Source organism: Amblyomma americanum, chromosome 1 (assembly GCF_052857255.1).
Source record: "Amblyomma americanum isolate KBUSLIRL-KWMA chromosome 1, ASM5285725v1, whole genome shotgun sequence".
NCBI classification, from domain to species: Eukaryota; Metazoa; Arthropoda; class Arachnida; order Ixodida; family Ixodidae; genus Amblyomma; species Amblyomma americanum.
In genome coordinates, this window is record NC_135497.1 from 117,640,586 (window position 1) to 117,657,498 (window position 16,913).

General features: G+C 46.7%; 2 protein-coding genes across 3 annotated transcripts in view; both read right to left on the bottom strand.

Annotated features, from left to right (window-relative positions):
* Positions 1-15,231, bottom strand: part of LOC144113528 (uncharacterized) — a 102,925-nt gene extending 87,694 nt beyond the window's left edge. For both annotated transcript variants that reach the window (XM_077646644.1, XM_077646643.1), the window contains exon 1: positions 14,818-15,231. In XM_077646644.1, the coding sequence (XP_077502770.1) occupies positions 14,818-14,847 (30 nt within the window). In that variant the 5' untranslated portion in view covers positions 14,848-15,231. The remainder of the gene's footprint in view (positions 1-14,817) is intronic.
* On the bottom strand, positions 10,622-14,825 carry LOC144113527 (uncharacterized). Its single transcript, XM_077646642.1, has one exon. It carries the CDS (start codon positions 14,469-14,471, stop codon positions 13,449-13,451), a length of 1,023 nt encoding a protein of 340 aa, XP_077502768.1. The 5' UTR covers positions 14,472-14,825; the 3' UTR covers positions 10,622-13,448.
* Positions 15,232-16,913: the final 1,682 nt, after the last annotated feature.

Genomic DNA, 16,913 nt, shown 5'->3' on the forward strand with positions numbered 1-16,913 from the left:
ACATGACTGAGCTTCTTATATAGAAGTGTGCACCGTCTACAACGCCTTGAGGCTTTACCGTATCTTACCGCATTTATCTTAGACTATGATCCCGGTCAATTTCATCGCTTCACCATGCGGAGACCTCTCATACTACGAAGCATTATTGGAACCACAGACCAGCCAAAGGTGGCTCTTTGAGCCCATATTGGTTGCTCACTTTCTTGTGAGTCATGGTAGTAAATTTGTACGTGTGTGTGTGATTTGACTGTTTACATTGCAGCGATTTTTTTTTATTTACACAGCAAGCGATCGAATCGTGTACATGTTTCTTTAATAATTTTCCGCTGCCTAAGGATTGAATCTGATTAATAAGGCCAGGATATTGAGTTTGAAAGCAGCACTCTTATAAGCAAGAGAGAGCTTGAGTTAAATTCCTTTCATACAAGTGGCAAATGCTCAAATGCTCAGAAGTTGATACTCTCGATCACGATCACATTGCTAAGCGAATTATCTGGTTCCGCGAGCATTGCTCATTTCTTCAAGCGCACGGTAATGCGGTTGGAGTGCAAAAGTTACATGCTATAGAGGCTATACTCGGTCAGGTCAGGTAAGTCAGCAGATAATTTCCCAGCAGGCCGGGAGACACACAAGCCAACAAGTAACTGATTTTAAGAACTAACAACTCTCAAATCTGTCTGTGTATATTCTACATAAGATGTTGCGGTGGGGTCAGAAAAGAGTCCTGTATAGCGCTGTCCAGGAACGCGAAGTGGAGTCAAAACCTTTCAGCGGTCACGAAAGAGGCGAAACAGCAATCGATCTACGGTGCAGTATCACTGTCCGTCGCAAGGAGCATTTTCCTAAAATAGCTATCTATCGCTTAACATCGTTAATGTTTCCGTGAAAGTATCCAGACGACACAGTTAAATGAGCAGCTCTAGGCAGCATCCTGAGTAACACGGGACTAATGTTGCTACAGCGTGCAGAGCAGTTGTCATTGGAGGTGAGGTTGTGTGGGCCGCCATATGAGTCCCTGCCGTGTCGCTCAGGTCACTCGAGCACTCTGCTTGGACGCCGCATCGAGTAAGTTTTGACCATCGTAACGCAACATGCATCTGAACTCTATGGCCAGATTTGCTTTCACTAATCGCACTGTGTCGCTGAAGGTCATCTCTACCGAAATTGACTCCTTGTGCCACCGTGAAGTGACTCGAGGAACGTGGGTATTTCGCGTATATGGATTAATTACAAAGGAAAGCAACAAGTGACATGCTTCCAGCTCACCTTACACGAAGGCTTCATCTGTCGTTCGTACCAATCCGACTTCTTACTTCTTGTAACCGAGAATCATTAGTGCCTATGTTGTGCGCTTTTAATTTACTCAGCGGGAGTTTGAGCTCGAAAGTATAAATTAGAGGCTTCTGTGTGTATGTTTCTCCCTTATCTATAATAAAACACTCGTTTATGTCTTGACTAGGATTTATGTGGTCAGAATTTTGGTCATTTTGTCTTTAAGGATGCCCGTGCCTATAGTGCACAGTAATTGAGGCAAACATTTTTGTTCAAGTATAAGTTACTTACATTTGTTCCTTCCAGTATTTTGCCTTAGTTTCCGTGTTTAGTTTTGAGGACATTTTCTTATTTTAACGCCACATCAAACAATCGCTCATCGGAGAATTGTAATCAGGGTTTAGTTTCTGTTGCAGAGTGAATTTTCTTTCAGCTTCCTTCCGTAACCTGCATCTTATGCACTTCACTTCTAAAAAGTGCCTAGAGACAGAACAGTGTGCATACGCAGTATTCTATGTGACTGAATAACGTGGCGCGTGAGGTCGCAGGAAGTTTTAAGGTCTGAAGGCCTTGCAGATAAGAGAAAGCGCTACATCTCAGTCAGTACGAAACTACGACCAATCGTTGAGGAAATTAGCAAGTTTGCCGTGGAACAAAAGTTTTCTAGAATGTACGTTGAAGTTTCGAGGCCTTCAACAGACTATATCGCCGTCTAGAAAATGGTGCACACGATTAGCAATTTTATGTAATAATGTGCTTTTTTCGAGCAATGCACAGATATATTGAATACCTACAATTAGAACAGCTTTATTTTTTTCTTTGGGGATTAGGTCGTAGCAGTCTTCGAATTTTATTTATATTCGTAAACACAACGCAGGTCATAAGCCACTTGTTCTCTCTTTTTCTCTCGCCTTTCAGTGCCCAAAATCTTCCTAATTTTTTTTTGTGTGTGTGATCCAGATACAGCAGAATATAAGCTTCCAGATTATGTGCACATTTAAGCCTTTGTCAAAAGTTTAGAGACCACGGGGTCAGCCATGTAGTGGGGCTCCTGTAGCATTCGTGAAAGTCCTACCCGTTGGAGGAGACAGGACCAAAAATATTCCTACATTCCGGAGATTTTCATTACTATAAGGATGAATTACAAGCCACACGGTGTGACTAAGAAGGAAACCCACTCGGCTATAAACGTTTGACAAGGGGGGAGTGTATCGCCGCGCCTGCAAATAGGCACTTAACCAAAAATGGAGAAAATTCAGCATGAAGACTTACGTGCGCTTTTACAGCGCGTGTGTTTGAGCCAGTATACTAAGCCTATCTTGAGCAGCAAACGTGCGAACAGTGACCAGGAAAATTCAAGAATGACGTTCAGTATTGTCTTCTGTAAGAATCATTAATTGTGACATTTTCACGAACGAAGTAATGCATTTCTGGGCGCGATGTAACTGCGAGTGCTAAGCCATGAAAGTAGAAAAGAGGTCTCTTTGGCAGACAACTTTGAAAAGCGTGCAGATAACTCCAACCACGATTTCTTTCCTTCATCCTCTGTCTTGGCGATCACATATTTTGGCCAAGTGTACATTTGGCCTCATGTTGAATATGACAGCCGTACAGTGATCGTATCACCCCGCACTTCTTTTCTGAATTTTTCATCCTGCTTGAAGTTAAGCCCATATGGAATTTAGGATGAATACAACTCTGCATCAAATGCGCTCTAATGGGGATCTCAAACGAAAGAGTGCCCAGGATCCTGCACATGAAAGAGCTGTGGGCACGATGAGTGCAGCGATTGTTAAGTGTCGAATAAAAGCACACGTGAATAGACATTGTCAAGCAATGCTTGTAGATGCTTAATTAAAATCCCAGAGGACTTTCTCTAGAGCACCAGACGCTAAATTCGGAGGTCGCGGGTTTGGGATCCCACCTGCGACATGTGGTTGTTTTTCTCCTGCTTTCTAATCAATTATCTTTAATTAATTTCATGATTAATTTCGCATTTATCAGCACAACTAATTAAAAGCGAAACAAAAACTTCCCTTACGCTCCTCGGTTTCGTTGACTGTTGGCTTCCGTCATGTAGGACTTCCTCCGTTTATCACTACGCCCCCGAATCGTAACAGTAGGCAAACCAGCAGACAATGTGTGCAAAAATGGCTCAAAAAATAGGCAGAGACCATTTACTCTGCTGGAAAGGGATTGCACCTGTTTTGGGGGGACTGCCGAATAGCCATCCTTATCGACTACTTTCGAAAGGGCAAGACAATAAATAACAGGAGCAGCACACTATAGAACGTATTGAGACTATACGGAGGAATACTATCAAAGAAAAAGTGACCCGGACTGACGCACAAGAAAGTGCTCTTTCTCTGAGACAACACACGCGAATCGACTAACACAACGGCAAAGTTGTGCGATATAAGCACAGAATAGGCTCCTCAAAACTCCACCCCCCTCCACGCCATCCTCTTTTCTTTGGGTTTGGGTCTGTCTGATTGCTTCTTTTTTTTTTGCACATTTGAAAATCTGGCACGGCGGGAGGAAATTTCCGTCTAACAAGAATGATAGCGCTGCTGTTAATGCGAATTTCGCTGTCGCTGACAATATTTACTTTTTGGCGGCATGAAGAACTTAAAAAAAATCGATGGACCAAGAAGTCTGCAGGCCTTAAATTTGGCTCTGGGGAAAGTTAAATTTTTCTCTTTTTTTAACAAAAAAGTCTTCCAATCTTACCAGACGTGTTGAACCTCCCGCGTATTCCAAACTATCTTAGCGGCGAATATGTACCCGCGGAGCGAGGAAATTCGGACCACATTGGAGTGCCCGCTTCCTTCAGCCCCACTTTTTCTCTCCGTATTTGAGAAGCTCTTGTGAGCGCTTTCGAATGTGGAATGCCATCATTCGACTGGCTGTGAACAATGACGCTCTCTTTTCTTCGCTTAAACCGTGGTTAAAGGCAATAAACACTTGTGACATAAATACCAAAATGCTGTCGCAAAACGTTTAACGGTAACTATAGCCTTCGAAATTTTCAAAAAATTTCTTTTTTTTTTACGAAAGTGTAAAGCTACTGCTACAGAATACTGTGTATGGCACGGTTGTTTGAAATACTGCAGGAGATGGGTTTTTTATGGCGAGAGTACTTCGCATAATCAGTGCACCAGCGGAGTAAAAAAAAATGCATTGAATATTACCAGTCTTCCTGCGACAGTGCACGCTGGTGAACTGTGCAAGTTGTTCAAGAAAAGTTTTTGGGAGAGGAAGGCCTTCTACTTTGTTAACGGAGTGAGCAATAAGGTGCGTGTCTTTTACAGACACGGATGCGAGATACAGAGGTTTCCGATCTCGGCGCAAGCGCGCTTCGAAGAAATGTCGCGCTGACTGTTCGGCGAGAAAACTGAGCAATGTCCATTGCAATCTGCCTGCAGGGACAGGCGCAGGGAATAATGCGGCGACGAAGGGCAGAAAGTACGATGAAAAGGAGGGTCGACTGTGGTGTCTGACGTTTGCTTTCGGTCAGTCTAGATTCGGAGCTCTCGAAAGAATTTAATCGTACATGAGAATAGACGTGCGCAGTGGTAGGATCACGCTCGAACGGTGTCGTTATTAGAGCTTCCACTGCACTGTGAGGCTAGGCGAATTCGCGCGAGATGAGTTGGGTCATAAGGGATTTCCAAAGCTCACAGTACAGCCGAAGTACATTCGGGAACAAAAGTTCGTTGTAGGCTACGCACTCACAGTGATCGCATACGGGAGAGTGCTTGCAGTGCAGTCTTCATTAATGTGCTGAGCCCTATAGCTTTAGGGCTCAGCACGTTAATGAAGGACAACTTTTCACAGTGGAAACCGGCCAAACTCGTAGCATCGATGACGGGCACTAACCTTAAACATCATGTGATTATTTCGACTCTGTTTGCATACATATTTACATATATATCATCCGATGCCGTAGCATGTAGCCACTGAATAGAACGGTGTCCCACCTTCAATAAATTTTCGACTCGAATGCGCAAAGGCGTAAGAGAAACGGCTTTAATTTGTGCGTATCCACGAGAGTAAGCCGAGCCGAACTAGCGCTCAGAAAGCGAAATTATGATTTTTAATTTGTTTATCTGGTGGTATTTATCTGTTCGTATTCATTTGTTTAAATAGAAGACAAAGGTAGGAGAGAGCCATAGAATATTTTTGCAGGTATGCAACGCGAAGTTTTTTCTCATAAATCACATCGAGAGAGGTTTCAGGACAAAGTGCTTCTCTCAGTTCATTCTTTCACTGGGTGACTGTAAAATCACCTTGATGGGACGGATATCTATTAGTAAATAATTCTGCAGGCTCTAGTTTTTCTGTACGACTCGATTTCACAGAAGCCCAGATACGAAATCTATGCACTTTTTCACTACCGTGCATATGGGCGTTTGCAACGTGTCATTGCCATGCAGATACGCTTTCTCGTTGTCTTCGCTTTGGGAACGACACACCTGACACACTTTACTATGTCAAAGAGCCTTTCACGGCTCAAAAACGCTGAAATGATCCGCTCGGCGCAGGTACTGCGCAGTTTTTTTTTTGCTTGCAAGCACTTGCTACAGACTGTAGACAGAGTAAGTGGAAGGGCCCACCCTGATGAGCGCGCTTCTAGCGCATATATTTTTAGAAAACGATGCAGCTACAACAAAAACAACTTGAAGCAAAAAGAGCTCAATTCTTATTAAAGGAACGTGTCTGCAATAAAATTTGGTAAAATTACACATTCTTTTAGACCATCGCATTACATTCCTGCACGTAGAGCTGGCACAAATTCTCTTGAGCAAGTAAAAAATTGGCAGCGGCCTAGCTCGGCTATGCCAGGATATGCGTAGCGAAAACTGAGGCATAGCTTGGTTAGCCTTGATTAATCTCGATTGCAAGTCCAGGTTAGTCTGGTTGTCTGGCTAGTTGTTGTCACGTGGTTCGTCACGTGGTTGGTCACGTGGCGCGATGCGAGCCAGGTGGCAATGCGAGCAGGGCGAAACTGCGAGTTCGTGGCCAATGTGGCTTTCGCTACAAAACTGCAGGTGGCGACGGGAAATGTTCTACGGTAGTCATTCACAGCAAAAGATATATCTCTAAACTTTTGCAACCGGGGCTCAGTTGGCGACCACTTCTTACATAATCGCAGCCATATAGTGAAACAAGTATGACTGCATAGCAGAGAAGACTGTCGCAAACAATTACTAAAATAGATTTATATTTACTACACTTTCTTTAAGGATGTGCATTATTAGGTTTTATTGCTCTGCGATTTTTTCACCCATAAGAGTGGCTACGTGCACTTTTACTAGCCGTCTTTTTCAGGAGGCTGAGAGAGTATCCTTCGCTTGAAATAACTGCATTTTCATTGTCCGAATATTCCCCGCGATTCGTTAGGAAAAAAACAATTATCAGGTGTTTTGCTTTGCATAATTTTCTTCTAACGAATACAGAAATTCATAAACCTGGCTTGTTCAGTCACCAACTTGAGAGTTTCCCTTTTTATTGAGCACTATTTCTGCACGGCATGAGTGCGAGCGACTGAAGCTCCTCTATGTTTTAGATATCAAATATATCTTGTTTCCAAGATCTCTCTGTGTAGAAATGTTTGCCCGTGAGGAAGGTTAGACTTAGGTTGATGTCGTGATCAATAGCTACTTTTAAACGCTTGGTTCTTACTTAGCGAGTTGTTACGGATTGTCCACAAATTATTAAGAGGTTCCTTGAAAAAGTGATCCTTAGGGCGGGTATGGCTGAGTTTTAGGACATGTGTAAAACCTTAAAATGCGTGTCGTACTCACAGGGAGTCTCCCACAATGATTGGTACTCTTCGTGTGAACAACTCCTTTGTCCATTTTGTGAGATGCTGCGCAATATTCGTCACCGAATACGTCCTGTCCAAAACCACAAAAAGTTTAAATTTAACATGCTTTATCAAAACATCGGTTCGAAAAAGGGTGTGATAGCAGTTCATTTAGTTAAAAAAAAATACGCAGGGGGGGGGGGGGGGGGGCACATTCTCGAACAGGCTGGATTTCAACCAATTTGACGTCAGTGAAATGGAATATGCGGAAATTTTAGCTATCATTTTGCGTGCGCGTCTCTTCCTCAGTCTTAGTTCATTTATTTTTCTGTTTATCTCTCTTTCTCTAGAACTGTGCCCGCAACCGTAAAAACCTGTAGCTCTGCAAGTAGTTTGCTGTCTCTCTTGTACTACTTCTTTAATTGGAACTACATCAAGCACTACTTTTTATTAACTTTTTTAAGGCTGCCACAGAGCCCTGTCATCTTTCCGTTTCTTTGAAGCACCAATGTTATCTAGCTAGAGACGCGGTATCCCGATATGATCGACAGAAAATACTTTATACACAGGCCGTAAGTCAATTATATGGCAGCGTGATCACGTGTTTCGGCTGGTTGTTTTGTGGACATACAAGTGTTAAAATTCAGTTGTCAAATTACGATTGCCTGTTAGAGCCCATAAAGCTTTTAACCGAACGAGCTGACTTGCCGCACTTATTTTAGCACTGTCGAAAAGAACATTACATCGACGGCTCTGATTGTACCATTTCTGGCAGCGCTGATTTCCGAAGTAAACTGACACTATTGCACTGACAGAGCCGTGAACGCTTGTTCTTTCGTCGATCTCGCCGCTTACCTTGAGCGCGGAGGCGTTCACAAGAACAGCGACTACTTTAAAATCCGACCATTCATTTAGTTCACCGTAGTTTGTAAAACAATTACAGCTATTAAATCCGTGGGCAAAAAAAAACGTTTTTTTAAAGCCGTTTAGCTCAATAACTACTGTTTTTCTAAGGCTAACAATAGTCTTCCAGTACAGCTGACAGTATCAACCCAATACCGCCTATTTCACCAGTTGTTCTCATCCTGGTAATCAACCAAGCGTGTACATAACGTTTGCTGTCGCAGCTAGGTTGATAACAATGCAACGTTCACTAGCTGGCAATGCGCAGAACTATTTCTTGCTTAGGAAACAACTTTCACTATTTTAACTTACAGAAGGCTGCTCTATCCCTGCCGTAAGCAGACTTCTCAGATAGCAGTTTTCATCAGCGGTGTCCATGTCACTTGACTTGGCTGTGCATAAAAGAAGCGCTGTTGCTGTCCAGTGAAAATCCGTTTCTGTAGCTTGCGCACCTCGAAATGTTGCTGCAGTGTTTGTTCGACATAATGTTCGTTTTGTGGGTGCTTGTGGGTGTGGGAGAACTACTCTCCACAACACTGTCGTTGAAAGCGTTCAGTAGAATAAAATTGCTAACTAGAGAGCTGCTCCCAATAGCCACGAGGATTGCACCTACTCAGGCAATGCACCTGTTTTTTCTAAGAAATAAAAACGCAAGCAAACTTTGACGTTCGATTTGAGTACAAATATATTGCATTGGTTAGACAGTTGTACTTTCAGCCAATAACTCTCGCGTATAAAAGCAAGAAAAAGCACTTTCTTCGCACAGAAAAAGTGTTAGTGCGTTCTTATTCTCTGAATGACGGGCTAATATTTGTTTGCATTCATTGATTATTTTTCTTTCGTTTTTGTTTGCGATCTGCGAAGATGTCATGGAGCTCCTCATCTGTCAAACGTGCCATGAGTAAAGTAAGGGCTGGCAGGAAAATTGTTCAGCAGCATTTGCACGTATGACACCGTTTCTTGAGCATCTGCATTCGCAGCGCCAATGGCTGCTTCTTCCGCACCTTTCCAACAAGCAAATGAAAAGGTCCGGTCAAAGACAGACAGAGAGCTGCAGGTCAAAGTTGTAAGAGTTACTTTAGAAGAGGAATGTCAGCCTTCAAATTAATGCTGATTTTTCTCGATGAAACGTTACTGCTATTCTGGGAATCTCTCAATGTGCTGATATTAACGTCATTGCACTAATTATATATTTAACGCCCTGCGTAGGATTAAAAGCAAGGTAATGTAAGGTTACGGGTAAGAGACGCAGACGCCTGCGCAGAAATGAAGCTAGACATTCACAGAGAGAAGAAATGTCACTGCGATGGAAGCCTTGTCTATTGAAAAGTGAAGATGCATGCCTCAGGGGCAACACTGCCAGCAAGGTTTTCGGTTATATATAAAAAAAGAATACCACCTCAGATTTCTGCTCTAGAGAAGTGTTGTCGAAGGCAACAATTGCGGCGCACATTTGCCTTATGGGTAATTCTGCATGTCATTACCTGAAATCATTACCGGGCAAAAAAAAAACATTTCAGTTACTAACAAGAAAGTAAGCTAAGATACTAGGCAAAATAATTTCGAGCTGTGCAATGCAATTAAAAACCATGTCGGAAATTTTATGCTACCATATAAGTAATGCAGAACATTACAAACCTGTGCTCAATTTAGTCTCTTTCTTCACCCACTCCGCCTCTGTCGCTGCTTCCTAAGCTTATAACAGCATGCACTAACCGATGTGTCTGGTAGTTCTTCCTCTACAGAGCAAACATCATGCGTGCCTTTGACTGGTTCACAAAGAGTTTTCTCCGAGTGTGCAAGGTTGGAAAACTCCACATGCCCTCTGCGGCTGGTCGTGTTCGCGTTTCCCAGGCATTAAGCCACCCAGGAAACCGACGTATTCTGCGCGGAGAACATCGCGATTATTTTAACGCTTAACACGGTGATCTATCAAATGAACACACCCATAGTATATAAAAGTACAGCTTTTTCAGACCAAAAAGAGCTAGAATATTTTCAAGCAACTCGAAGGCGACATACCGTCTGCTAGAGCTCGCAGAGGCAATATCCGGGGGAAGAAAAAGCGTCTCGGCGACCTGCGGCCTTCAAAGTGTATATACTGCGTATACTGCAACGATTCTTTTCCCTGTTAATTTTTTGCTCCTCTTTGATTGGCAGTTACCACCTGTGGTGTCGGAGCCAACAGTTGGCAACCAATGCCATTTGCTGGCTCCGGTACCTAACTGGGGAAAATTAATCCAGAAAGGAACAGTCACAAATGCGGCCGGTGCAGCCCGTTTTACAATGGTTCTTTCCTGGTTCATTAATTTGCTCCTTTATTAGTTATAACAGCCACATGTGGCGTTAAAGCTGATATCTAGGTAGCAAGCCTCTCGCCGGGGCTGGCAACAAAGGCACGGCTGACCAATGGTAAAAAAAGAGTGACAGTGAATTGAGGGGAGGGAGAGAATTGCTACACAACACGGTCCCCGCAAAGTTTCACCTGTTCAAGTGCACAAAATGGTACTGATAAGGAGGTATACGTTGTCTTCAAAGAAGTGCTGGGAAGAAGAGCTTGTCGCGTCGCAATCGATTCACCTCTTCGCCGCACATATGTCCGCCAACACGGCGGGAAAAAAAAGGGGGGGAAATCACTTTTTTTTTTGGCATTCATGTGTCCCTTTATTGCTTGATTTTATATTTTTACACCGTGACAATCGTCTCCTGGAAAATGGTGTCGGCAACGTAAATGTCCTTATTACAGCGCACACGCACACCTTCCACGAAAAGCTGACAAGGTTTAAAATTGCTGTCCGCTCGGTTAAAACGCACCACCCAGGCAAGCAGGTATGTACAAGCGCTTAAAAGCGAACTGAAAACACGCACAATTTGCCTCGATTAAGCTGACCTCGCGGGAGCAGAAGACAGCAGAACAGTAAGAATAGTATTACACGCTCTCCTATGGTGGAAGGGGTGGAAATTGGGGTGTGCCCGCACCGGCGAAGCAGGGACGCAGTGGCGCTGGCGGTGTGGCTATCGCTCCGTGCCAAGACAGCGCCGCCACGATAGGTGACGCATCACGAACTCCTGCTTCTCCGGTAAGACACAGTGGTAGCGCGTACATTTGGGAATATTTACACGAGCTTATTTATGCGAGGGGGATATTTATACAATTACATACATGCACATGTTCATGTAACAGCGTTGAAATTTCTTGGACACAACACAACTTGAAATAAAAACAAATAATGCGCTTTTTTTTCTTTGCACACACATATTAATTTACAGTCTCACTTATCACAGTAGAAAACAGCGTGCTTTTTTTTTGCTTGTCGCATGAAAACAACTGATGGCCTTAAACTAGGAATTGCGCCCCAAAACAAGTTCTTTGATTTTCCTTAGAAATAAACGTATAAAGAAATCTGTGTATATTTCAAAGCATTGCGCATCGCTCTTTTCTACTCCTTGACTCGAACAACTGTCTGCGCACATCTGCCTTTCGTTTCGTTTGATTCGTACGCGAGGCCAGCGGCTCTGCGAGAAAGCCCCCGTCATATAACATGATAGGGCGAACTCCCGTGTGGATAGTGCAGCTGTTGAGGGGCGTATATACGTGAATCCAGGAACAGAAAACACGTATGCATTAATAGGTTTTCGACTGTCGTGACTATACCAAGACTAGTGAACTCATCTTTGCGAACACTGCACTGTGATATAGCGGTGGGGTTTGTGTACTCCCTTTTCGGCAACAAAGGGCGTCAGGTTTAGCTGGATCTGTACACAGACAGCCTCCCACGGTTATTACTCTTTGCCGTAACAGTATTGCACGAACCTGAATGCCTTCAACACGACTTCATTGACTAAGGCAGTGTCCACACTGATTCAAGGAACTATGTCGTCACGCTAGCACGACCTGGATCGAACAATGCACGCTAGGAGGGCACACAACTTGTAGTCGAAAGCCGCAACAGGGGTCACATAACCAGCAAACTGGCGCACAATTGATTATTTATCTCCGAATACAGTCATGAAACAATATTTCTGCAGACGGCACAAAAGCTCAAGGAAAGGGTTTCACTGACTTCTATAACATTAGTGCATAAAACGCACTCAGCAACAAGAGCTTCTTCAATCTTATCGTGACTTCACCTCACAGCGCCACGACGCAATGGCGGCCAAGCTGCGCTAGAAAGGTAGAAGTCACTAGAGCCGAGGCAGCGGCCATTTGTTCCGTCATAGCCTCTTTCCGCTATTTTTAAAAGCCTGTTTTTAAAAGACATGTTTATCATTTCTGTGTTCAAAACGTCACACAGGAGATCATTATGCATTTTACAATGCCATGTCATGCGGACACGCTGCCGAGGATCTTGTTCGGGCATTTTGTGATCAGAAGCACCGCTTAGAGACGCTGTCAGTCTGCCTTGTTCCCCTACGGTCAACTGAGAGGTGCATCGGCAACGAAGAATGTTACTTGTAAAAAAGTAATACCATTTACTGTGTTCCCATCTTGTGGTCAGGAGGATTGACGAGACATGGTATGCGTGAGTGTTCTTTGATGACAGGATGGGACAGAGTTGATTAATACAGTTTTAGCAGCTATATAGATTAGGAATGGCAGCCATATCCTTCCTATGGAGCGAAATCTGGGCCCTGGATCATACACATGCAATGGAGACGAGATATACTTCCTTGGCTTTTAGGCGAGCACTCAGAGTGGAACCTTTCCGCCGAATATCAATGAAGTACGCAAGCAACAGACTAGAAAACACGAATGTTTCTCCTTCTTCTTTCCTCTCGCATTGGACACTGCAGGCGAAGGCAGGAAGTGCGCATGACACTCGATAGAACTGCGCTAACCCTGCTGTTTCAGCATCAGTAAACACCTGCATCGCACTCACATGAAGGGCGTACCTTAAGAAACACGGGCGACCCAGACTGGTAACAAAATCACTCACGACGACAGCGACACGATCACAAACTTTTGACCACGACTAGCACTTACTCTAACCGCCGCCAGCGAGAAGGGAGAATATTAACGGAGGGCCGCGAGAAAGAGCGCATGCTTGGGAACACACGCGGCCAACGGCCTGCCGAGTGCGCGGAGCAGCGACATGAGAGCGGGGACGAGACACCGCAGCGACTCCGGCCTCGACCCAGCGCCGGTGCGGCGTCCCCTGCCCGCGAGTTGGCACGCGTCCGGCTCGGCGGTCAAGGGGCAAATGCGGCCATGCGGGGCCTTTCGTACCTGTTGATAGCAAACTCGCCGGCGTCCACCCGGAACGCGAGCCTTGAGCGGCGGCGGGCAAGACATGGGACAAGCAAAGCAAGCGCAAGCGGGGAGTCGTCAGCGGGCGGGGCCGCCTTTCGTACAGTCCGGTTGGGGGTGCGCGTCGGCTGGGGCATCAGGCCAGGCGACGGCACTCAGTGGTCGTCGGCGCGGCAGCGCGCCTTTCGTACAGTCTCAGGGTGTGCGACGGGCGAGTCACATGAGGAAGCCCGGCGAGCCGGGCCCGAGTCCGTGGGGCGGCAGCTGCTGCGGCTGCGGCTGCTGGGCGCGGGCGCGCGCGGCGGCGCCCAGCTGCTGCTTGTAGAAGTCACGCTCCTGGCAGGCGCGTTCCAGCTCCTGACGCAAACGGTTGGCCTCGGCCTGAAGGATGCGGTTCCTGCTTTCCAGCTCGTGCCTCTGCGCCAGGCGCTTGGTCCGGCAGTTCTGCGCGTAGCCGCGGTTCTTGAGCGTCCGACGCTTCTGCTTGAGGCGAACCACTTCTTCGCGGGGGAACCCGTGGAGTCGCTTGTTGAGTTCGCGCACAGACAGCGAGATCAGCTGTTCGTCGTCCAAGATGTCCCGCATGGGCATCGGCGGGGGCATCGGGGGCCGCGGGCCCTCCAGGTCGCGGCGAAGTTGCAGCCACTCGAGATCCCCCTGCGGCCGCAGGTCCAGCGGCTCCTGGTGTCCGAAGCGCACATGCGCCTGGTGCGGCGCCGGCGGCGGCGGCGGCTGAGACAGCCACATCATGCTGTCGTCCGGCATGCAGGCGCCGAACTCGGGCGACGCCGGGCAGGCGGTCGAGCCGGGCGGCGTGTCCGGCGGAGTGCCCGGCGTGCTGCCGACCAGCGGCCGGCGCAGGTGCTCAAGCTGCTGCAGCTCGGGCTGGAGCGCCGCGTACTTGGCGCCCATCTCCTGCTTGACGACCTCCTCGAGGTTCTCCAGGTCGAAGCTGTACTCGTCGGCAGCCATGGCGTCTTCATCGAGCGACGAGCTCAGCGACGAGCCCGACGGCGACGGCGTGGCCGCCGCCGCACCGCCCTGGAAGTACAGGCAGGCAGGGTCCGGGGGCGCGCCGCCGAGCCACGCTGCCACCGCGGCCTCGCCCGCTTCACCCGCGTACAGGGCCACACTTGCGCCGCGCGCTCGGCTCGGGCTCACAAGACTCCTCCGCTCGCGGCGCGCTCCACACACGACTTGCGCTCCAAAGAGCTCGGCCCCCGCCGGCTTGCCCCACATATTTATGAGCGCCAGCGCCGCTGCACTTTGCGCCAATCGACGGGCGCGGCGCCCGTGACGTCAGCGCGCGCCAGCCGCTAGGCCACGGCCCCCTCTCGCCCCGTCCCGAGTCTTAAGTTCTCGCCACGGTCCCGCAGCCCCGGTGAGTCGCTCGCACGTGCGGCGCTGTTTGCGCCCGCTCGGCGCACAGGTGCCCTTCCTCCCGCACGTCTCTGCATGCCGCGGTCGACTCCCTTCGGGCAAATAAAGCGCCTTTAGGCATCCGCTCATCTTCTGCCGGGCTATGATGAATAGGGTGAAAGCAGTGTGTTTCGCCGCCGCTTTCTCTCTGAGAGTCGCCACTTACCTCCGGTTTCTTTCCGATGCGCGGCTGCATTCGTTGCGCGAGCTGCTCTCTGGTCCTCCGTGTTCTGGTGCTCGCTTGTGGACTCTGCCACGAATCAAGTGGGGCACTATAACGTCCGGCTTCTATCTTATCACGCCCTGGCAAAATTGTAGCCGTCTTGTGTTGCAAAGGCGTATCGTATTTGCATATATAACTTGATATAGCAGAGTTCTTGCAAAACGCCAGCGTTATCTGAACGGGGCGCGATATCAAAAGGACGTATGCAAATATGACGCCACCGCGACCGGCCTACTTGGGCTTGTCGCCGATCGTCGGGCTCTTCTGTCGCCGTGTCCCTGAAGCGCTTCCAACGGCAGGTCTCTTCCACTCGGCTGATTACGCGCTCCTTCTCGAGCAGTGCATATGGCGCTGGGGAGTTGAGTAAGTGTTGCACACCCATGGTAGACTGCTTTAGTCACAAAAGTGTTCGAATTATCTATGTAGGCATGATACTTTAAACTCGAAGGCTGCAAGGGTGCTTTGCATGGTTGTGCGCTCTTATTTGCCAGTGCCTAGTTTGCGAAGAAGTGCAGCTTGGTAGAAGGGCGAATTTCACAGTTTTACATCTGAGATGGAGGCTTAACAACAGGCAAGGTTCCTCTTGCATCGAAACACAGCCCGTGTGATACAGAGGTTGCTTATCTGCTAAGCACTCTGGCATTATTTGCGATTTCGCAACATTTTCGCAACGATTTCGCAACAATTTTCTCACTCATCAAGAGCGACTGTTGTTTTTGGTGCTACGATCTTTACTAAGCTTTCTCTGTGCATTCTTTCAACTTTCAACCCGTAATCCGCTTTAAATCTTTAAAGGTAGAAGCTACTTAGACGCAGCAAGGCCATGCTATGCAATTCATTTTTTTTTTTGCTTTCATGTTTATATAAAAGAAATACATTCAAAATGTGTTCAATAGCGACTCAACTATTGGAACCAGGCTATTTGTTCTTCAGATCCTGAGAGGTCAAAGTATCGCCTGTTATTCTAGCAATGTTGCTGAGTATCAGAACAAATACTTGCACAAAAGACGAAATATTAATGTTCGGTATTGCTCGCACGTAACGGATAAAGTTCGCGGAGCGACTTCTCCGCTAAGCCGTTGATCAAGGAAAAGAAGCAGGAATGCGGTCACTGGCCTTGTCATGAAATTGAAAGACGTTTCGGAACCACGTACGGGTTCCTTGATCACTGAGCGGGACAAGAAATTGTCGCGACTTATATTGAAGCTGCCGTCTAGGAGGTCACGGTATACAGTATAGGCGTGTGCGAATAGTACTTTTCTGTAACCGAATCGAATACGAATAGCGTAATTAAAGAGCGATTCGAATGCGAATCGAATACTTGTGTGATTATTCGCTGCTTGTGCAAGTATTCGTACAAAAAGAATACTCATGCGATAGAACAAGCATACCCAGCAATTCTGGACAAAGGCATTTTTGAGCGGGAAACCGTTTATGAACGCAATTATTTCATACTATGTCAGATTTCACCATAATCTTCAATATTTCCATATCAGTGTCTTATAATTTTCCAATTTTCAAAATTTTTGCACGAGAAAGCTGGGCTTGACGCTAGCGGAGGCGCTATAAGTCATGGAATTATGGCGTAGCTGTCGTAAGACGCAGTATTGATTTCATTAGCGGACACGCAGCTGGAGGTGAGTGATTTAACTCAATGACAATCGTGTCACACGCATAGTAAAATTGCCTTTTGCTAATGATGACGACAGCAAACATTTTAGCGCCAAATTCTTGTTGGTGAGAGGAACAACAGTCATAGCTTTCGATATCGGGCATGAATGCCACACAAGTGAACAGCTTCTCGGTCCTGGGCCCTCCTCCCTTCACTGACCAATCGCGGCAGCATGCCGTGGGGTGTCGTGGACCCTGTTTTTAGAAGCAGTCCTCGAAAGGAACTATGCCATGCCCTATTCGAACTTTGTGCAGATTATTCGAAAACTATTTGAACTCTTGGGATCGGATTCGATTCGTTTCTAATAATTTCGAGCATGCACTATTCGATTGTTCAGAGAACGGAAGAGAACGATATTCGATTCGCT